At 47.2% G+C, this 23,413-nt stretch overlaps 1 protein-coding gene across 1 annotated transcript in view; it reads left to right on the forward strand.

Moving 5' to 3' along the window:
* RABGAP1 (RAB GTPase activating protein 1) overlaps positions 1–23,413 on the forward strand; it is a 205,318-nt gene that overhangs the window by 31,989 nt on the left and 149,916 nt on the right. The window contains exons 4-9 of the mRNA XM_082263337.1: positions 465–669; positions 4,068–4,242; positions 7,038–7,195; positions 9,868–9,978; positions 11,377–11,443; positions 21,389–21,491. Of these exons, the coding sequence (XP_082119463.1) occupies positions 465–669; positions 4,068–4,242; positions 7,038–7,195; positions 9,868–9,978; positions 11,377–11,443; positions 21,389–21,491 (819 nt within the window). The remainder of the gene's footprint in view (positions 1–464; positions 670–4,067; positions 4,243–7,037; positions 7,196–9,867; positions 9,979–11,376; positions 11,444–21,388; positions 21,492–23,413) is intronic.

The raw sequence follows: 23,413 nt of genomic DNA on the forward strand, positions 1-23,413 counted from the left end.
CCAAAAGCATCTACAATGGGCACGTTCGTATCAGAACTGGACCACGGAGAAATGGAAGAAGGTGGTCTGGTCTGATGAGCCATGTTTTCCCTATGTGGGTGGCCGGGTGCGTCACTTACCTGGGAAAAGATGTCACCAGGATGCTGTATGGGAAGAAGGCAACGGATACCACAGCGTACCTTCAGAGGTCTAGTGGAGTCCATAGGGGTGTCCAAACTATGGCCCTTCAGCTATTCAGGAACTACAATTCCCATCATGCCTAGTTATGTCAGGGATTTGCAATGCCTCATGGGTATTGTAGATGTTGAACAGCTGGAGGGCCGTAGTTTGGACACCACTGCCGGGGTCGGACGGGTCATGGCTGTTTTGGTGGCAACCTACATCCATATTAGGTGGGAGGTCGGTGTATAGGTATGTAATATGATGTATACATTGATATATATATATTTTTTCTGTATATCTAGCAGAGGGCGGAGATGCATCGTTCTCACCGGTTCCTGATGAAGACAGCGTTGTGTTCAGTAAACTCACTTACCTCGGATGTGCCTCTGTGAACGCTCCACGCAGCGAAGTGGAAGCTCTTCGAATGATCTCTATTCTTCGAGGGCAGTGCCAGAACGCGTTGGATGTGACTCTTTCCGTACCGAATGTATCCGAGGGAACTGTCAGGTAAGAGACATGTTTTATTTATTTTTTTTCCATTTATTTAACCACTGGCCAGACCAGTGGCTTGCTATTCAGCCATGGCTAGGCCATTTTTTGCTATTCAGCACTGCGCTACTTTAACCACTTACGGACCACCCGCCGTGTATTTATTTCACTACTTTGATGTTACATACCGGGGTTATGGCAACAGATAGGAGATAGCTGCCATAACACCGGTATTTTTTTAACCACTTGCCGACCGCAGCCAGTACATATACGGCGGCAGTCAGCCCCTCCTAGGGAAAGTGACGTACCGATACGTCACTTGCCCGCGCGCCACCGAAGGCGCGCTCCCGCTCGTTCATAGGGTTCCCTGCGCGAGTGACCGGTGGCTCCGATGTCCGCCGGTCACTCGCGATCTCCCGGTGGAGAGGGAGAAAAGCAGGCGGCTGATGTAAACAAAGCCGTCTGTCATTCTCCCTGATGTAACTGCAGAGATCATAAGATCCTGCTATTTAGGATCGTATGTCTCTGTGGTTACATGAAAAGCCACGCCCCTTTACAGTAAGAAACACGCCCCTAGGGACACACTTAACCCCTTGATCACTAATACAGTTAACCCCTTCCCTGCCAGTGTCATTTTTACAGGAACAGTGCATATGTATAGCACTGATTACTGCAGTAATGTCACTGGTAACCCCAAAAGTGTCAAAAATGTCAGTAAAGGGTCCGATCTGTCCTCCGCAATGTCATAGTCCCGCAAAAAAAAATCGCAGATCGCCGCCATTACTAGTTAAAAAAAAAAAAAAACTATAAAAATGACATAAATCTTTCCCGTAGTTAGTAAACGCAATAACTTTTGCGCAAACCAATTAAAATACGCTTTTTGCGATTTTTTTTTTTATTTTTTTATTTTTTTTTTTTTTTACCAAACATAGGTAGCAGAAAACAAATTGGCCAAAAATGTTAAAAAGTTTTGATTTTTACATTTTTTTGGGGGTAATTTCATATAAAAAAATTTGAAAAATATTGTTATTTTTGCAAAATTTACGCTCTTTTTTTGGTTTATAGCGCAAAAAGTAAAAATTGCACAGGTGATCAAATACCACCAAAAGAAAGCTCTGTTTGTGGGAAAAAAAGGACGTCAAATTCGTTTAGGTACAGCATCGCACAACCGCGCAATTGTCCGTTAATATCTCGCAGTGCCGAATCGCAAAAAAAAAGCTCTGGTCAGGAAGGGGGTAAAATCTTCCGGGGCTTAAGTGGTTAAGAAAAAGAATGGGCCCTTTAAGGCTGTTTGGAGGAAGCGACGTATGATGTCACTTCAGTCCTCCAAGGCCATAGAGCTGAGTGGGGGCCATCTTGCCCTCACTTGTCTTCCTGCCTAGGAGGGGAAAGGATCAGTGTTCTATCAAAATAGCACTACCTATCAGATTCTGCAACAGGAAGTGATGTTCGGATGAGAACAACTTACTGCGCATGCGCCATACGTTCCCACATGGCCGCCATTCCTTCCAATAGGTTTCCTAATGTGACAGAACACGAAGCAGAGGCGGACATCTTCTTACACCTACGCAAGTCTTGAATTTTACTCTTATTTTAGCAGTAAACTCTCCTAATAAACGGAATCACAGTTTTACATTTTTAATATTATTGTATTCTAGTAAATACAGCGGGAAACCTGCAGGCAGAAGGTGGCGACGGCCATCTTGGTACACCCTGCAGTGCTCAACTACAAACTAAGTAAATAAACGATTTCACTCGCGAACTTTTAGTCTATAAGGTGAGTTTTATGCTAAAATGTAAAATTCAAGACTTGCGTGGGTGTAGGAAGATGTTCTCCTCTGCTTCGTGGTCAGTTTTGCCGAAGATTGCGGGAGGCCGGCGGCAATCGAGCCCGCTCCTCCCGCGGCCTGCCTCCCACTGTGTCTAATTGCAGCGGATGCATGGCTCCGGTGGCGCGTGTGCTGCCGAAACCATGTGCACATAATCATGTAGATCTTTGTGATTATGCACAACAGAACCGCCCTGCCGCAGTGAATCTGTGTGGGGCGATCAGCAAGTGGTTAACCACTTGGTGCCCACACTGTAGACGTCATTCTTAAATTGCCAGGAGGGCGTACATGGACGTCCTCCCGTGCTTGCGCTGCAGGCCGGCGCGCTCTGTGAACGCTGAGTCGTTGGGACTCGACTGATCACAAATTAGATAACGAGCCGATCCTGGCCCTTTATCACGTGATCAGCTGTCAGCCAATGGCAACTGATCACATGATGTAAACAGAAGCTGGTAATCGCCTTTTTTTTTTTCCCCCCCCCTCCTGCTGTCAAAATAAGCCAATTACCGGCTGCTCTAAAAGGGACATCGGCCCCACATAATCACCAACAGTGCTGCTAACCAGTGCCCACCAGTGCTCCTAACCAGTGGCCACCATTGCCACCTACTAGTTGCCATCAGTACTGCTAACCAGTGCCGCCTACCTGTGCTCCTAACCAGTGCCACCTACCAATGCCCATCAGTACTGCTAACCAGTGCTCCTATCCAGTGCCCACCTGTGCCACCTATCAGTGCTGCCTATCAGTGCCACCTGCCAGTGCCCATTGGTGCCGCCTGCCAGTGCCAATTGGTGTTGCCTGCCAGTGCCCATTGGTGTTGCCTGCCAGTGCCCATTGGTGTTGCCTGCCAGTGCCCATTGGTGTTGCCTGCCAGTGCCCATTGGTGTTGCCTGCCAGTGCCCATTGGTGTTGCCTGCCAGTGCCCATTGGTGTTGCCTGCCAGTGCCCATTGGTGTTGCCTGCCAGTGCCCATTGGTGTTGCCTGCCAGTGCCCATTGGTGTTGCCTGCCAGTGCCCATTGGTGTTGCCTGCCAGTGCCCATTGGTGTTGCCTGCCAGTGCCCATTGGTGTTGCCTGCCAGTGCCCATTGGTGTTGCCTGCCAGTGCCCATTGGTGCAGCCTATGAGTGCCCATCGGTGCTGCCTGCCAGTGCCCATTAGTGCAGCCTATGAGTGCCCATCAGTGATGCATATCAGTGCCACCTTTCAGTGCCAATCAGTGCCACCTCATCAGCGCACACTAGTAAAGGAGAAAAATTACCTGTTTGCAAAATTTTATAAGAAACTATGAAAACTTTTTTTTTTTTTTTTCAAAATGTATGATCTATTTTTTGTATGTTTAGCAAAAGATAAAAAACCCCAGTGGTGATTAAATATCACCAAAATAAAGCTCTACTTGATGATAAAAATGTCCTATGGGTACAATGTTGCATGACGGCGTAATTGTCATTCAAAGTGTGAGAGCGCTGAAAGCTGAAAATTGGCCTGGGGAGGAAGGGGGGTGAAAGTGCCGGTGGGCAAGTGGATAATTGTATTCTGTTCAATGATTGGCTTTGAGATTTTGATCTTTTTCCTTTTTCTTCTCCATAGACTTCTGGACCCGCAGACAAACACTGAGATAGCAAAGTACCCGATCTACAAGATTCTGTTCTGTGTAAGAGGACACGATGGGACTACCGAGAGCGACTGCTTCGCGTTTACAGAGAGTCATTACAACGCCGAGCTCTTCAGGATACACGTCTTCCGCTGCGAGATCCAGGAAGCGGTACGATCGATTTTTATGTCATCATCTTGTCTTTTTTTTAATATATTTTTATTTTATTTTTTATTTATTTTTTGTTATATACGAGCCCAAATTCACACAGCTCCGACATGAAAGTCACACGACTTGCGATCCCACTTTTCCCTGCAACTTCAGTACGACCTTGATCCGACTTAACCACTTCAGCCCTGGAAGTTTTCCCCCCCGCTTCATGATCAGGCCATTTTTTTGCTATATGGCACTGCTTTATTTTAACTGAAAATTGCGCGGTCGTGCGACGCTGTACCCAAATAAAATCGATGTCCCTTTTTTTCCCCATAAATAGAGCTTTCTTTTGATGGTATTTGATCACCTTTGCGATTTTTTTTGCGCTCTAAACAGAAAAAGCGACATTTTTGGAAAAAAAAATATTTTTTACTTTCTGCTATAAAACACATCCAATAAAAAAAAAAAAATGTAACAAATCAAATTTATTCTTTAACCGGTTCCCGACCGCCCGCCCCCCACCTTTTTACTGCAGCAGTGCGGCCCTCCTGCGCGAACCAACGTAGACCTATGTTGGTCGCGCGCCTGCAGCTAGGGGGCGTGCGCGTGCTGCCAGCGGCACGCTCCCGCCTCCTCTCGGCAGCGGGGACTCTGATGCACGGGGCAGGTGGCTCCGATTGCTCCCCACTGAGATAGGACGGTCGGCTGATGTAAACACAGCTGACCGTTTTTCTCTCTGGGATGATCGCAGAGCTCCTGTGATCCTTCTATATAGGATCACAGGTCTCTATGGTCATTTCAAAAAGCCACGCCCCCCCCCCCCCCCACAGTTCAAATCACTCCCTTAGGTACACATTTAACCCCTTGATCACCCACATTGTTAACCCCTTCCCTGCCAGTGTCATTATTACAGTGACAGTGCATATTTTTAGCACGGATTACTGTAGTAATGTCACTGATCCCCCAAAAATGTCAGTCAGGGGTCCGATCTGTCCGCCGCAATGTCGCAGTCCCGCAAAAAAACGCAGATCGCTGCCATTGCTAGTAAAAAAAAAAATAAAAACAATAAAAATGACATAAATCTTTCCCGTAGTTGGTAGACGCAATAACTTTTGCGCAAACCAATCAAAATACGCTTATTGCAACTTTTTTTTTTTTTTTTACCAAAAATATGTAGCAGAATACAAATTGGCCTAAAATGTTAAATTTTGATTTTTACATTTTTTTTTTTTTCAGAATGTTGTATAGCAGAAATTTTCAGAATTCTCGCTCTTTTTTTGTTTATAGCACAAAAAATAAAAATCGCAGATATGATCAAATATCAGCAAAAGAAAGCTCTGTTTGTGGGAAAAAAAGGACATCAATTTTATTTGGGTACAGCGTCGCACGACCGCGCAATTGCCCGTTAAAGTAACACATTGCCGTATCGTAAAATAGAAGTGGTTTAATTTAGGCCAATTTGTATTCTGCTACATATTTTTGGTAAAAAAAAAATCCCAATAAGCGTATATTGATTGGTTCTCGCAAAAGTTATCACGTCTGCAAACTAGGGGATGTTTTGAAATAATGTATTTTTTCTTACTAGTACTTACACTGGGTGTACACTGTGCAGCAGAGCGGAGTGCGAAAGGTGTCGCAGGACTGGATGGAGGGCGGGAGCGGGCTTTAACTTCTAACATGAACAAGCTGGCAGTGGCGGCCCCCCTCTTATCAATGCATTCGGCCCCCTAATCTACATACAGGGCGCCTGACGCATGAATTCCAATGGGGTTTTTTTTTTTTTTTTCGTGAAGCACGTGATTAGAGCCAGAGGCTCTAATAGGCTTCAAAAAAGGGGTGGGCTCGGGGCGCAGAGCACTGCACCCTGAGCCCACCCAGTTGTGTGACAATAGCCAATGAATATTCGCTATTGCCACACTGATTCTCCTCCCGGCCAATCAGGAAGCCGGTCCTGAGATCTGTTTCCTGATTGGCCGAAAGGAGAAGGCATGCTATTAGCCAAGAAAGGGGAGGAGACAGCTGCCGATAAGGGACATGAAGGAGCCTGAGGGGGAAGCCACCGCCTGTCATTCCGGAGGAACAATGTAAGTAAACTGGCAGGCTGGGCGGGCGGGCGGGCAGGGAGAGAGAGATGTGGTGGTGCAGGCTGGAGTGATATGGGGGGGGGGCATGTCCATCTGCCGCCCCCCCCCCCCCCCCCCCGACTGATGGAGCACCAGCCACCACTGCAAGCTAGTGATTGGCAATGCAGGGCAGTGTTCCTACTCTACCTGTCGGCTGCCCGCGGTCGACCGATGGAACCGGATCGACAGCTTGCTGTAAAGTATTGAACCCGTTATCAGCAGATCGCTTGTGCAATGTCAGGCTCCTGCAGACTCTCCAATTGGCAGACCCGTTACTGAACTTCAGGAAGAACATTGAACTATGAGAGTGCCCATAGGAGAACTACAAGCCGTCTGCCGCTGTGGCTGACAGTACTTGTAGTTCATTCATTTGCAGAACTCTGTGAATGAATGATGCGACTGTGTGGGTGGAGTATTAAACTTGTGACAGCGGGTGCAGGCAGAAGTCCCTCCCACCACTGTCACATTGGGGGATCTGGTCGGGGTGCCAGCAGGTGATTCAGTAACATGTTAGACCCAGAATATGGGTGTAGAATGGTAACAGGTAACTAAAGGTTAACTTATTCTTTAAATTCTGTTCTCACTGCCTGGAGTTGGGCTTTAAATCCTTTTGCATTTTTGTATGTGTGTATGTCCGGTGTATATGAAGATCTAATAAACTAACCATGCTTGTGTCATGTATCCCTGCAGGTGAGCCGGATATTGTACAGTTTCGCAACGGCTTTTCGACGCTCTCTTAAGCAGATGCCTCTCGCTGCCTCCATCCCACCCCAAACCCCTGATAGTGACATCTTCACCTTCTCCCTGTCCCTGGAAATCAAGGAGGATGATGGGAAGGGGTATTTCAGGTCTGTACTTTTATTTGTCATGTCCATGTCATATGTTTTTATATTTCTGAACAAGACCTTTAACCACTTCTGGGCTGGATTTGCCCCCTTAATGGCCAGGCCATTTTTCTCTATCGTCCATTGACAGACGCAGCCTCATCTTCATGAGTTGTGGAGGCCACTTCGCTCATGAAGATGAGGCTGCGTCTGTCGATGGATATCAGAGAGATTTTAGGGTAAGATCTTACAAAAATCTTATTTTTCTCTATCGTCCATCGACAGACGCAGCCTCCTATTCATGAGCTGTTTAGGCCACTGAGCTCATGGAGATGAGGCTGCGTCTCTCGACGGACATCAGAGAAAAAGATTTTACTGTAAGATCTTACAAAAATCGTATTTTTCTCTATCGTCCATTGACAGACGCAGCCTCATCTTCATGAGCCGAGTGGCCTAAACAGCTCATGAAGATGAAGCTGCGTCTGTCGATGGACATCAGAGAAAAAGATTTTAGGGTAAGATCTTACAAAAATCGTATTTTTGCGATTCGGCACTGCGTTACTTAACGGAAAATCGCACGGTCATGCAGTGCTGTACCCTAATAAAATTGATGTCCTTTTTTTTTTTTTTTTTTTACCACAAATAGAGCTTTCTTTTGGTGGTATTTGATCACCTGTGTGATTTTTAATTTTTCTGCTATAAACGAAAAAAGAGCGACAATTCTGAAAAAAACCAAAAAACTTTCACTATCTGCTATATAACATTCCCCCAAAAAATAAAATTTAAAAATCACAATTTTTCATCCGTTTAGGCAAATTTGTATTCTGCTACATATTTTTGGTAAAAAAAAAAAATCGCAATAAGCGTATTGCAGATTCCTATCTTTTGTCATTCTGAAGAAATCATTGTTTGTTCCTCTCTGCTGCGTGGGTCTAATGGGAGTGGTTTCATAATTATCAGCTGTGGCAGCTGCAGGGCTCTAATGAGGAAATCTGCTGGGCCTGCGTCCCTTTAGACGTGTTCCTATTGGGAGGATCTCACCAAAAATGACTTTTTTGTTGCAGGGGATGCCAGAAATCTGACTTGTATCTTAGTGCAGACTTCTGGGAAAATTGGTGAGCCAATCACACAAGCAGGAAATTATGTTTCTGGGGTGTGTGGTCAGTGTACATTCTGTGTACAGGACAGCTCCAGGCGGCCATATTGCATTGCATTTTCATAAAATTACAATGGCTGCAGAATGAAAAGGAAAGGAAATGTTTAATATTCAATTACAATATGGTTTGTGTTGTAATTGTACCGTATATACCGACCCTAATATAAGCCGAGACCCCTAATTTTACCACAAAAAAGTGGGAAAACTTATTGACTCGAGTATAAGCCTAGGGTGGGAAATGCAGCAGCTACTGGACCCAACTGGTCCACCACGAGACACAAAACGGGTTGCGGGCATGGTACAGGAGATGGCGCAGGTCATAGTATAGGCATTGCACATGTCATGGTAAGGGCATGGCACAGGTCATGGCACAGGTGATGGTATAGGCATGGCACAGATGATGGTACAGGCATGTCACAGGTCATGGTACAGGCATGTCACAGATCATGGTTCAGGCATGTCACAGATCATGGTTCAGGCATGGCACAGGTCATGGTAAAGGCATGTCACAGGTCATGGTAAAGGCATGTCACAGGTCATGGTAAAGGCATGTCACAGGTCATGGTAAAGGCATGGCACAGGTCATGGTAAAGGCATGGCACAGGTCATGGTACAGGAGATGGTATAGGCATGGCACAGGTGATGGTATAGGCATAGCACAGGTAATGGTACAGGCATGGCACAGTAGGTATAGGCATGGCACAGTAGGTATAGGCATGGCACAGTAGGTATAGGCATGGCACAGTAAGTATAGGCATGGCACAGTATGTACAGGCATGGCACAGTAGGTACAGGCATGGCCCAGTATGTACAGGCATGGCACAGGAGATGCAGTGCTGCGGGCATGGTACAGGAGAATGTCCTGTACCATGCCCGCAGCACTGCATGAGGAAATGCAGGGGCTGCGGAGGAGTCTCACTTACCTGTCAGTGAGCCGCTTTCGATTTAAAAATCGCGCTGCACGGCGCCAATACTACGTCACCGCAAATGTGCCGCCGATGCTCGGGAAAACCCGAACACGTTCGGCTATTCCAGGGCATGCCGCACATGCGCAGTGACACGTCGGCGCCGAGCGGCGCCATTTTTTAAAACACAGTGAAGCCAGTCACTGGAGTATAAACCGAGGGGGGCACGTTCGGCTATTCCAGGGCATGCCGCACATGCGCAGTGACACGTCGGCGCCGAGCGGTGCCATTTTTAAAAACACAGTGAAGCCAGTCACTGGAGTATAAGCCGAGGGGGGCACGTTCGGCTATTCCAGGGCATGCCGCACATGTGCAGTGACACGTCGGCGCCGAGTGGCGCCATTTTTAAAAACACAGTGAAGCCAGTCACTGGAGTATAAGCCGAGGGGGTCACTTTCAGCATGAAAAAACATGCTGAAAAACTCGGCTTATACTCGAGTATATACGGTATATGCTATTTTTTTTCCCCCATGAGTGGAGTTACCATTTAAATATTCATAGAATTTCATTGTCTTATTTTATTCGTTACACAAATGTTTTTTTTTTTTTGATCGTTTCCTTTTTTTTTCTCTTAGTGCTGTTTCTAAAGATAAGGACAAGCAGTGTTTCAGGCTGCGTCAGGGCGTGGACAAGAAGATTGTTATTTACGTCCAGCAAACTTCCAACAAAGAACTTACCATTGAAAGGTAACTTTAACCACTTCTGGACTGAAAGATTTTCCCCCCTTAATGTCCAGGCCATTTTTTGCGATTCAGCATTGCATTATTTTAACGAACAATTGCGCGGTCGTGCGACGCTGTACCCAAATAAAATCAATGTCCTTTTTTTCCCCACAAATAGAACTTTCTTTTGGTGGTATTTGATCACCTCTGCGATTTTTATTTTTTGCACTATAAACAAAAATAGAGCGACAATTCTGAAAAAAAAAAAAATATATATTTTTCACATTCTGCTATATAATATTCCCCCCCCAAAAAAAAAGTAAAAATCTAATTTTTTAACATTTTAGGCCAATTTGTTTTTTGCTACATATATTTTTGGTGCAAAAAAATCACAATAAGCGTATATTGATTGGTTTGCGCAAAAGTTATTGTGTCTACGAACTAGGGGAAAGATTTGTCATTTTTATTGTTTTTTTTTAACTAGTAATGGGGGCGATCTGCGATTTTTAGCGGCGGACAAATCGGACCCCTAACTGACATTTTTGACCCTTTTGGGAGTACCAGTGACATTACTACAGTAATCAGTGCTAAAAATATGCACTGTCACTGTAATAATGACACTGGCAGGGAACCTAGTAGTGATCAAATGGTTAAGTGTGAACCTAGGGGGTGTTTTTCTAACTGTGGGGGGGGGGGGCGTGGCTTGTGAAAGGATCAGAGAGACATGTGTTCCTATATAGAAGGATCACAGGAGCTCTGTGATCATTCCAGAGAGAACAACGGTCAGCTGTGTTTACAACATCCGACCGTCCTTCTCTCTCAGTGGGGAGCGATCGCGGGTGTCAGGCGGCAATCGGAGCCGCCAGCCCTGTGCATCGGAGTCTCCGATGCCGAGTGGGGGCTGGAGCGCGCCACCGGGGGCATGCGCTCGCCCCCTAGCTGCAGGCGCGCGACCGACGTACAGCGATGTCGGTTTGCGCAGGAGGGACTGCCTGCCACCGCAGTATATCTGTGGGGGGCGGTCCGGAAGAGGTTAAGTATAGAAGAAGTGTGCCAGTCATTGTAAGGCCCCTTTCACACGGGCGGTGGTTGTGTCCCGCTGGTAAAATTTTGAAATTCCAACACTCCTGGCACAGAGATTATTCACATGTGAACATGTGGCGGTGCGCACCCCAGAGCACGAGCCGCCATACTGGTACGTCGGTCCAGAGCACAAGCCGCCATACAGGTACGTCGGTTCACGCAGGAGCTCCGCCCTGCTGCAGGATGTCTGGGTGGGCAGTCCTCAAGTGGCTACTTTTTATATTTTTTATTTTTATCAATCTATTATTGGCAACACGGCATAGTTCCACTTTTATACATCAGTGCTTTTTTTCTTTTTCATATTTGTCGTTGTGATGATTGTGATTTGTTTGTTTTTAGGTGTTTTGGGCTTCTTCTCAGTCCAGGCAGAGACGTGCGGAACAGTGACATGCATCTATTAGAACTGGTAAGAAAAACGTAGCCCATAAATATAGTGGTTATATACAGTATAGTGCGGGGGGGGGGGGGGGAGCGGGGTCAAACTTCATTTTATTACAGGCCGCATCAGTATTATGGTTGCCCTCAATGGGGCTGGTAGTATCTGTAAGACTAGATGTCCAGAACATCCCATCCCCCTCACCCTTTCATCAGATGTTAAGAGCCCCCCCCTCCCCACCCTCCCTTACTTTGTGCTGCTGCCTGGAAAAATCTGGGGGTGGAGTTGGGAAGCAGAAAGTGCAGGGTGTGGTGGAGGACCAGAGGAGGGCTGCATTCAGCTGGGGATGGAGTTGGGAAACTGCAGGGTGTGGAGGAGGACTGGAGTCAGGTGGAGGTGAAGTTGTGAATCAGAAAGTGCAGGGTGAGGAGGAGGACCAAAGGAGGGCTGGAATCAGCTGGAGGTGGAGTTGGGAAGCTGCAGGGAGTGAAGGAGGACTAGAGGAGGGCTGGAGTTAGCGGGGAGTGGCATTTTTAAGCAGAAAGTGCAGGCTGTGGTGGAGCACCACCAGAGGAGGGCTGGAGTCAGTTGGGGGTGGAGTTGGGAAGCAGAAAGTGCAGGGTGTGGTGGAGGATCGGAGGAGGGCTGGAGTCAGCTGGGGGTGGAGTTGAAAAGCAGAAAGTGCAGGGTGTGGAGGAGGACCAAAGGAGGGCTGGAGTCAGCTGGAGGTGGAGTTGGGAAGCTGCAGGGTGTAGAGGAAGACTAGAAGAGGGCTGGAGTCAGCTGGGAGTGGCATTTTGAAGCAGAAAGTGCAGGGTGTGGTGGAGCACCAGAGGAGGGCTCGAGTCAGCTGGGGGTGGAGTTGGGAAGCAGAAAGTGCAGGGTGTGGAGGAGGATCAGAGGAGGGCTTGAGTCAGCTGTGGGTGGAGATGGGAAGCAGAAGGTGCAGGGTGTGGAGGAGGATCAGAGGAGGGCTGGAGTCAGCTGGGGGTGGAGTTGGGAAGCAGAAAGTGCAGGGTGTGGTGGAGGACCAGAGGAGAGCTGGCGTCATCTGGAGGTGGAGTTGGGAAGCTGCAGGGTGTGGTGGAGGACCAGAGGAGGGCTGGAGTTTGCTGGGGGTGGAGTTGGGAAAGCAGAAAGTGCAGGGTCTAAAGAAGGACCAGAGGAGGGCTGGAATTTCTGAACAAATATGGATAAAGTGATTTTAATGGTGCCACAACACAGTAATTGGTAAAAAACTATTTTTATTTAAATTAAAATTTAAAAAGCTATGGGGTAAACAGTTGCTCCCTTAATGAAGCATTTTATCCAATACACACTTGCATATACATAGATAAACTGTGTCAGTCACAATGCTTGTTGCTTGACATGTTTCGCTTTCCTGCTTCTTCAGGAGCTGTGAATTATGTGTAACTACAAAGAAACAGTTAAAGTAAAAATAATAAAGCGTACAAATAGTAACAATTCTCATTCATTGCTAATATACATTTACACATATGTGTGCATGCTATGTTGTGTCTCTGCGGCTGCAGGAGGGGGGTGCGGCCTGCAGGAGGGGGGTGCGGCATCTTCAAGAAAGGTGTGAGGACCACATGATTATTGAGTAATAATCCGCAGACAACATAAACACTTAGAGCTCCTCCTAATCACTATAAGAAATCCGGGTGAGAATTTTTGTACAATATTCATATAGTGTGCACACAACTTTCTACAGCCGATTCTGATCTTCCGAACAAAAAATTTCCGAAGAGACAAACTCCAAAATTTTTCTCATATGGGAACAGAACGAACGATTTTCGCCTAATTTGTACTATTTTCGTACGATTATCGTATGAGAAAAATCAGAAATGAAATACTAATTGTGATTAGAAACAATAAAAGACAAAAAAAAAGCCATTTTTGTACAAGAATTTCCATACCAATTTTCTTTCATCAGTTCTGATTTGCTGTGAAACAACGTGGAAAATCGGACGATCGTGTGCCCAGCTTTCTTATAGTGTGCACCCCACCTAATGCATTATTTGTCATTTCATTGGCTCAATATTTGCTGCTTTGAAAGCCAGTTCTTTGCATGTTTTCAATGCCGTTACCCATTGCTATAAAATCACATTGTAATTATTGGCTGTAGTAATCAATAAATCATTTCTTGTAGATTGGCTGTGCATACAAAACACATTGGGGACATTCCAAACTCCCGCCGGCTGTAATCTGAAAAACAAAATTCTTGCTTTTTGCTTATTTTTAAAAAAGTGTTTAAAGCTGAAATCCAGGATTAAAAAAAAAAAAATCCCCATGCTGTAGGACCTTCCTGCACTGCAAGAGTTAAATGCTCAATAAGGCTGCATTCACACCTGAGCGTTAAGTTTTGGAGAGTTTTTTCGGGTGTTTTTGATCATTTTTGTACAGCTTTTATTTTTTATTAACCATTCGAGCCGCATTCGAGAATAATATTATTTGTTTCATCATTTGTTGCTACGTTTTTCAGAGTTTCAGGAGATGGTTCAGGCATGGTCAGGCATGGTACAGGAGATGGTACAGGAGATGGTTCAGGCATGGTACAGGAGATGGTTCAGGCATGGTACAGGAGATGGTTCAGGCATGGTACAGGAGATGGTTCAGGCATGGTACAGGAGATGGTTCAGGCATGGTACAGGAGATGGTTCAGGCATGGTACAGGAGATGGTTCAGGCATGGTACAAGAGATGGTACAGGCATGGTACAGGAGATGGTTCAGGCATGGTACAGGAGATGGTTCAGGCATGGTACAGGAGATGGTTCAGGCATGGTACAGGAGATGGTTCAGGCATGGTACAGGAGATGGTACAGGCATGGTACAGGAGATGGTACAGGCATGGTACAGGAGATGGTACAGGCATGGTACAGGAGATGGTACAGGAGATGGTTCAGGCATGGTACAGGAGATGGTTCAGGCATGGTACAGGAGATGGTTCAGGCATGGTACAGGAGATGGTTCAGGCATGGTACAGGAGATGGTTCAGGTATGGCACAGGAGATGGTACAGGCATGGCACAAGAGATGGTACAGGAGATGGTTCAGGCATGGTACAGGAGATGGTTCAGGCATGGTACAGGAGATGGTTCAGGCATGGTACAGGAGATGGTTCAGGTATGGCACAGGAGATGGTACAGGCATGGCACAAGAGATGGTACAGGAGATGCAGTGCTGTGGACATGGTATAGGAGAATCTCCTGCACCATGCCCGCAGCACTACATCTCCTGAGGAGATGCAGGGGCTGCGGAGGAGTCTCACTTATCTTTCAGTACATTTAAAAGTGGCGCTGCCCGGCGCCAACACGTCACCGCACATGCGCCGTCTGCCCTGGAATAGGCGAACGTGTACGGGTTTTCCCGAGCGGTGGCGGCGCATGTGCACTGACCGGAGAACAGGTAAGTGAGACCGTGACTCGAGTATAAGCCGAGGGGGGCTTTTCTCTATCGCTCATTGACAGACGTAGTCTTCTTGATTCTCAAGAGCTGGGTTATGTTGTCTCCGCAGGAGTAGGACTAGGCAGAAAGACAAAACGTTCTGGCTCCACCTTAGGGGCAGTCCCTGAGGGTATATCCTCCCTCTCTCTGCTACAGGGAATCAGTTTTTTTCTGTCTAGTCAGGAGTAAGGACCTAAGTTCCTTGCTGGGATCTTTTGGTCCTGGCAAGACTTTTTTTCTTTAAGAAAAAGACATTTTTTTTAGGTAGTTTTCTCCAGTGTTTTTTCCTGTGAGATCTTCAAGCAAAAATGCCGGACTGGGCGACACTTGTGGTCACCCCAGCCGGCCTACGAGCGCGCGCAGACCATGGCATTGCGCTTGGTCGGCCGCGACATATTCAAGTAAGTATGCGGGGCCGGGCGACGGGCTGGATGTTGAGATCCAGTGGTCACCCCGGTTTCTGCCTACGAGCGCGTGCAGACCAGAGCTCCGCGCTGGGTCGGCCGCGACGGAGTCCCAGTGGAGGAACTGACCTTGCGAGTTAAAAGTCTCGCTTGGACGCCAGGTACCAGAGAGTCGAGGCGTCCGGAGTGGTCCACAAACCCCCACCCCGGTGGAGAGGGTATTGTGAAGAGAGGGTGCCTGTCGGTTCGGTATGGTGAGTAAACGTTCCCCTTTTTTCCTCGTTATGAGGCAGTATATATTATGGGCCCCTCCATATATGGTCAGTATATATCTGATACTTACAAGTCCCCCTTGTAATACAGCATGTGTTTGTGGGAAGTGGACTTGGTTTAAGAGCTAACACTCTACCCAGCAGACTGTAACATTACAGCAGACATAGGAGGTATAATCCTACCTTATGTGTAGTGTATCTCCTGTAGATCCAGATATCGCCTCTTAGCAGAGATGCAGGTGGATGTGCTGGGAAAACGATTTCGGCGGTCCGCCGCCATTTTGCCGTAGACCAAATGCATGTATGTCCTCAGGTCACGCCGGCCGCCATGTTTTTGGAGTCTTATGTCTCTTCTATGGGGGCGGCCATGTTTTGTGAGCCCAGCTACCTCGTGGAGAGCTGGGAACGCCGGAAGGCGTACACAGGGGGCGGAGCCACGTCCTTCTACCCGGGAAAAAGCAAACAGCTCCTTCCAGTCTGTGTAAGACAGACGCTGACTGCAGTTGGTTGGAAACTGCACTGCATCGGTTGGTGAGCCTTGGGGGTCCCTCTCTCTCTCTGTGGGATCGAGAAGCAGGTACTCTGAGGGGCGCTATTGCGCTAAGGGGAGACACACGAAAAAAAAAAAAGAAAAAGTTTTTTTGTTTTGCTGGCAAAGGTGTCCTGAATTAACATGGACCCTGCCACTCATGTATCTCCTCCGGATCCCCTCGAGGGGTCTGCGGGATCCTCCAGCACCCCATTGACAATTGAATCATTGTCAGCTATTATGGAAACTTTTGTGTCCCGGGTGGAAGTGGCTTGTCAGGGACAGGGCGCAAGAAAGCGACCCCCGCCTAACCCCATATTATCTGAAACCTCGGATTCAGACTCTGAGCCCATTTCTGCAGTTGCAGGTACTTCATCTGGGATTGGTGTCTCGGGTCCTGTCTCTTCAGACAGTGAGGAGGATGTTTCGGCATCCGCCATAGCCCGAGAGGAAGCGTTGGTAAACGCACTCATTGTATCTGTTCAAGAGACCTTAAGGTTACAGGGTATTCCATCGGAAATAGCTGAAACTGAAATCCCTTTTGGGACTAAAAAACGCATCAAAGTGGCGAAGGTTTTTCCATTGCCCAAATGTTTTGGCAATCCAATCGAAGAAGAATGGCGTCTGCCAAAACGCACTGTTACTATTTCTAAACGCATTGACAGGCGTTATCCGTTTGAGGAAACCCTTATTAAGAAATGGACAGAACCACCTGTGGTGGATTCACCAATTGCTAGATTGAATAAAGCCACGGTTATTCCTTTAGAAGACGCTCCGTCTTTTAAAGATCCAGTGGATCGCAAGATAGAAGCTATGTCTCGCACCATGTTTTCCTTGATTGGATCAGCTTTCAGACCTATAATAGCTATTGGTCTGGTTTCGCAGGCTGTAACCGAATGGACCAAGTGGTTACGCCGGGACTTAGAAGAGGTCCCTCAGGCGGTATCAGATTTGTTGGAACAAATGATACAGGGGTTACAGTTTGTGTGTGATGCGGCGTTAGACGCCACTCCATTATTGGCGCGAGCATCAGTCTCAGCAGTGGTTCTTAGGCGTACACTGTGGCTAAAAGGTTGGTTAGCCGACCAAGGTTCCAAAAAAGCATTGGCTAATATCCCCTTTTCAGGAGAGCGTCTATTTGGAGCCAACTTAGATGAGATCATTAAAGATCTCACGGGTGGAAAGAGCACCTTTTTACCGCAAAATTTTAAAGGTAGAGGAACTCGTCAAAGACGAGGGCCTTCTTTTTCTGCTCACAAGAGGTTTTTTCGTCCCGCGGGTGAAAAAACTAAGTCCTCCAAAGCTCCTGCAGGGGGCGTCAGGGGTCGTTGGTCGGGCAAGCAAAAGCCCGCCCCCTCCAGACCTGAAGATAAATCATCCAAAGCCTGAAGGTGCGCCCCCACCCATAACTGGGGTGGGGGGACGTCTTCGCCGGTTCCCGGATCCATGGCTTTCCAGAATCCCGGACAAATGGGTTTGCGAAGTCATAAGGTCAGGGTACAAGATCGAGTTTCGATCTCTCCCACCGGCACGATTCTTCCCTTCCAATATCCGACTATCCTCAGATCGTTTAGAAGATCTGCGGAGAGCAGTCACAGATTTACTACAACAAGGAGTGGTAGTCCACGTTCCTTGGACAGAACGGTTTCAAGGGTTTTATTCAAACCTATTTACAATACCCAGGAAAGAGGGCAAAGTGCGTCCAATTCTGGACTTAAGAGCACTCAATTCTTATGTCAACATAAGAAGATTCAGAATGGAGTCCATTCGCACAGTAGCAGCCTTCCTGCATCCAGGGGATGTCCTAGCGTCCATAGACATCAAGGACGCCTATCTTCACATTCCCATTTTCGCAGGACATCAGCGGTTTCTACGCTTTTCCGTAGAAGAGAACCACTATCAGTTTGTGGCGTTACCTTTCGGTCTCGCCACGGCTCCGCGGGTCTTCACAAAGGTGTTGGCCCCAATGTTGGCACTTCTGCGCCAAAGAGGCATATCGATCCTTGGTTACCTAGACGATCTTCTGCTTCATGCAGAGTCTCCTCAGACCTTGCTACAAAACATAGAAATTACTATGATTTCTTTACAGGAATTCGGGTGGCTGGTGAACCAGCAAAAGTCATTTCTGGTTCCCACCCAGAGGCTCGAATATCTGGGTCTAATTCTAGACACAGTCAGGACAAGAGTTTTTCTTCCGGTAGGGAAACTCCGAAAGATTCAATCAGCAGTCCAGTTGTTACTGTCCAACAGCTGGTCTTCCCTTCGGACTTGCATGAGGGTTCTGGGGTTGATGGTGGCTTCGTTCGAAGCAGTCCCATTTGCCCAGTCCCATACCCGAATTCGTCAGCAAGAGATTCTTCTCAGATGGAATCGGAATCCGGAATCCCTGGACAATCAGATCCGATTGAGCAAACAGACCAGAGAGTCTCTGGTCTGGTGGCTTCGGTCTCCGATGCTCAGCCAGGGAAAGTCATTTCTGCCAATATATTGGACGATAGTGACCACGGATGCCAGTCTATCCGGATGGGGAGGAATTCTCGGTCAGTTATCTGTCCAGGGACTTTGGTCCCCGGAAGAATCCAGGTTACCGATAAATGTATTGGAACTGAGAGCGATCAGACTTTGTCTGATTCACTGGACCGAGCAGCTCCAGGGCAGCCCGGTTCGGATCCAGTCGGACAATGCCACGGCCGTGGCTTATGTCAATCACCAGGGGGGCACCAAGAGTGTCCGAGCGGCCAAAGAAGTGGCTTGCATTCTTCGCTGGGCGGAACGATTTGTTCCAGCAATCTCTGCGGTGTTCATTCCGGGGGTGGAGAATTGGCAGGCAGATTATCTCAGCCGTCAGACCCTGGATCAGGGGGAATGGTCCCTCCATCCAGACGTTTTCCACCAGTTGTGCCTACGGTGGGGCACCCCGGATGTGGATCTGTTGGCATCACGATTCAACAGGAAAGTTCAGAGATTCGTGGCTCGCTCCCGCGATCCTCTAGCAGAAACCGCAGACGCACTGATCGCCCCGTGGGGGCTATACCAGCTAATATATGCCTTCCCTCCTCTCGCGTTACTGCCAAGACTTCTTCGCAGGATAGAGGAGGAAGGAATTCCAGTAATCCTGGTAGCTCCGGACTGGCCTCGTCGAGCTTGGTACGCCGACATGGTCAGACTGGTGGCGGACGTCCCGTGGAGACTTCCTCTCAGGGAGGATCTACTGTCTCAGGGACCGATCTTCCATCCTGCTTTACGATTGCTGGCTTTAACGGCCTGGCTATTGAGACCCAGGTGCTGAAGGACAAAGGTTTGTCAGCTTCAGTTATTCCTACTCTAGTTGAAGCAAGGAAAGCGACTTCCAGAAAGATTTATCATCGCACATGGAAGTCCTACATTGCATGGTGTGAACCTTTGGGGTTCCGTCCTCGGTCTTATTCGATTAGTCGAATATTGGCTTTTCTGCAACAAGGGGTTGAGCAGAAACTGGCCTTGAGTACTATCAAGGGTCAGGTCTCAGCATTAGCCATCTTCTTTCAGAAGCCTTTGGCTACTCATTCCTTGGTGCGGAGCTTCATCCAGGGGGTGCGACATCTGGCTCCGCCAGTGCACGCGCCGTTACCCCCCTGGGATCTTAATTTAGTGTTGTCGGTTCTTCAGAAACCTTCCTTTGAAGATATTAGGGAGATTCCTCTACCTACGTTGTCCCAGAAGGTGGCCTTCTTGGTGGCTATTACTTCTGCACGCAGGGTGTCAGAACTGGCCGCATTATCTTGTCGTTCACCATATCTGGTGGTTCATAGAGATAAGGTGGTTCTTCATCCGAATCCATCCTTCCTACCAAAAGTGGTTTCAGAATTTCATCTGAATGAAGAAATTGTATTACCTTCCCTGTGTCCTAAGCCCAGTCATCCTCGGGAGTTTGCTTTACACTCCTTGGATGTGGTCCGGGCGATCAGGGTATACTTGAAAACGACAGACTCGTTTCGGAAGACGGATTCACTTTTTGTGATCCCAGATGGACCCAAAAAGGGGTTGCCTGCATCTGCCGCGACCATTTCCAGATGGATCAGACAGACGGTAGTACAGGCTTATTCTATTAAGGGTCGGGAGCCCCCGTTCCCTGTTAAGGCGCACTCCACTCGGGCACTTAGTGCGTCATGGGCCTTTCGCCATCAGGCGTCAGTGGTCCAGGTGTGCAAGGCGGCTACCTGGTCGTTGGTGCATACCTTTACTAAACATTATAAAGTTGATGTAATGGCATCGTCTGATGCCTCGTTTGGCCGCAAGGTTTTGCAGGCCGCAATTTGAGGAGACCAGTGGTCTACCTCGAGGGTTTTTTCCGTTGGAAAATTTTTCTTTAGTCTCATTCTTTGTTTATAATGAGCCTTTAAAACTTCTAGTTTGGCACCGGTTGGGCCTTCTAGATTGGATTTGATTTTGTCAATCCCACCCCTCATTTGTGGCACTGCTTCTGGATGTCCCAGCTCTTGAGAATCAAGAAGACTACGTCTGTCAATGAGCGATAGAGAAAAATGGATTTTTGTAAGATCTTACCGTAAAATCCTTTTCTCTTAAGCTCATTGACAGACGTAGTACCCGCCCCTCTATCATTGAGTTGGGTTGGGTTAAATTCTCTGTACTGCTTTAAAACAGAACTGATTCCCTGTAGCAGAGAGAGGGAGGATATACCCTCAGGGACTGCCCCTAAGGTGGAGCCAGAACGTTTTGTCTTTCTGCCTAGTCCTACTCCTGCGGAGACAACATAACCCAGCTCTTGAGAATCAAGAAGACTACGTCTGTCAATGAGCTTAAGAGAAAAGGATTTTACGGTAAGATCTTACAAAAATCCATTTTTTCAGCATACAAAACGTGCTGAAAAAGTCGGCTTATACTCGAGTATATACGGTAATTATTGCATTCGAGCAGAAAAACAGTCAGAAACACTCAAAATCAAAGAATCAACCATTTCCTTGCATTTCCGTGTGGGGCTTTAATCCAGAAGAGACAGCTGCCTCCTGATGATGTCATAGCAGGACAATGCTGGGTCCGCTGAGTGGGTAAGTATCTGAACTGAGCACAGCCCGGCATGAAGCAAGTGCAGATGACAAAAAACTAAATGGGGGGGGGGGGGGGGAGAGTGATGTTCCATTTAATGACCATTTACCCCTTGCAAAACAAGGAGGCCACAATGCAAGGGTCTCTACTTTTCTGGCGCCCCGCGTGGGGCTTTAATTTGCAGAGCGCTTTCTTCTTAAAGTTTTTGAAAATTGCCTAAAAAAGTTTGTAATTCAAAACATTCTGGTCATTAAAAGTATGATCTTTAATTCTTTAGGAATCCATGGGGAAAAGCTCCGATGGGAAGTCTTATATAATAACAGGGAGTTGGAACACAAAATCTCCGCATTTCCAGGCTGTCAATGAAGAAACTCCAAAAGGTACTTGCTTGTTGTTACTCAACACATAATACCGACTTTTTATCACATACGATGGTGTACTGCCATATAAAAAAATACTTCAAGAACTTGAAAACTTAAATGAGAAATACGTTTAACCCCTTTGTGCACAATGGTAAATAAAAAAATGTTAATGCCTAAGCACAATTTTGCAACTTTGACACGTGTTAGTAAAACTGTACATATCATCACAACTACTTTGTGTATCCAGGTGGATTGTACAAGACAAATTGGGCTTTCTTTTGGTGGTAAATAATTATGAAAATCTCTTGATTTTTCGTTTTTTTTTTTCTTTTCAAAGGAAAACGGGCCCAAAATACTAAAAAACAAAAAAAGTTTCTCTTTCGTTCATTGACGAATACAGCTCCTGATCTTCTTAACCATTTGGTTATACTGCCCCCTACAGGAGTAGGACACTAGGCAGAAAAAAAAGTCTGGCTACGCCTGTGGGCAGTCCCAGGGGGTTATACTCCCTCTCTGCCTAGTCAGGAGCAAGGACCTTGTTCCTTGCTGAGATCTCTGCTCTTGGCAATTTTTTTCCTGGATTTTTTCCTGTGAGATCTACAATCAACTGCCGGACTGAACGACAGGCTGGATAATCTAGATCCAGTGGTCACCCCAGTCTAGCCAGTGAGCGTGCGCAGACCAGCTTCGCGCTAGGTCAGCCAGGACCTAGCCTCACCGGACAGGGGCTGGCCTGCGAGTTAAACGCCTCGCGAGGTCGCATACGACCAGGTCTGGGCCCAAGTCGCAGCGTTCCTCCTGGCCAACAGCCCTCCCATTTCGATCTGCACAGTAAGTGGAGACGGAGCTCTCATCCGACTGCTCAGCGATCGAAAGCCCATGTGAAAGGACCCTTAGATGTCACCAAAATGTGTCATCATTGGTCGTCTATTCTGATGACTGTTGTCATTGGGGGACCGAAATGTTTAGTCCCGGCGCCAATAGTCATCAGGACAAATAGAGAAGGTAAATCACATTAATCACCTTAACCACTTAAGCCCCGGAGGATTTTCCTGCTAAAAGACCAGGGGGTATTTTGCGATTCGGCACTGCGTGACTTTAACGGACAATTGCGCGGTCGTGTGACGCTGTACCTAAACGAATTTGATGTCCTTTTTTTCCCACAAACAGAGCTTTCTTTTGGTGGTATTTGATCACCTGTGCGATTTTTTTGATCACGCGCTATAAACAAAAAAAGAGCGACAATTTTGCAAAAATAGCAATATTTTTTTATATGAAATTCCCCCCAAAAAAAATGTAAAAATCAAAATTTTTTAACATTTTCGGCCAATTTGTTTTATGCTACCTATGTTTGGTAAAAAAAAAATCGCAAAAAGCGTATTTTTATTGGTTTGCGCAAAAGTTATCGCGTTTACTAACAAAGGGAAAGATTTTTGTCATTTTTGTTGTTGTTTTTTTTTTTTTTTAACGCGTAATGGCGGCGATCTGCGATTTTTTTTTTGCGGTACTGCGACATTGCGGCGGACAGATCTGACATTTTTGACACTTTTGGGGTTACCAGTGACATTTCTACAGTAATCAGTGCTATACATATGCACTGTTACTGTAAAAATACACTGGTAGTGAAGGGGTTAACTTTATTTGGGAGGGAGGGGCTGTGTGTGTCCCTAGGGGCGTGCTTTCTACTGTGATTGGCTGTGGCTTGAGCTGTAAGGACACTGATCAACGGATCTACATAGTAGATCCGTGTGATCAGTGTCTTCACAGCGAGGAGAATGACAGGTCGCTTGTTTACAGAAGCCGCCTGACATTCTCCCTCTCCCCCGCCGATCGCCGAGTGACCGGCGGACATCGGGTCCGCTGGTCACACGCGCGGGGGGGGGGGTCCGTGACCGCGCGGGAGCGGGAGCGCGCCTCCGCGGGCGCGCGCTCGCTCCCCA

The sequence above is a fragment of the Pelophylax lessonae genome, assembly GCF_965119305.1.
Source record: "Pelophylax lessonae genome assembly, chromosome: 7".
NCBI classification, from domain to species: domain Eukaryota; kingdom Metazoa; phylum Chordata; class Amphibia; order Anura; family Ranidae; genus Pelophylax; species Pelophylax lessonae.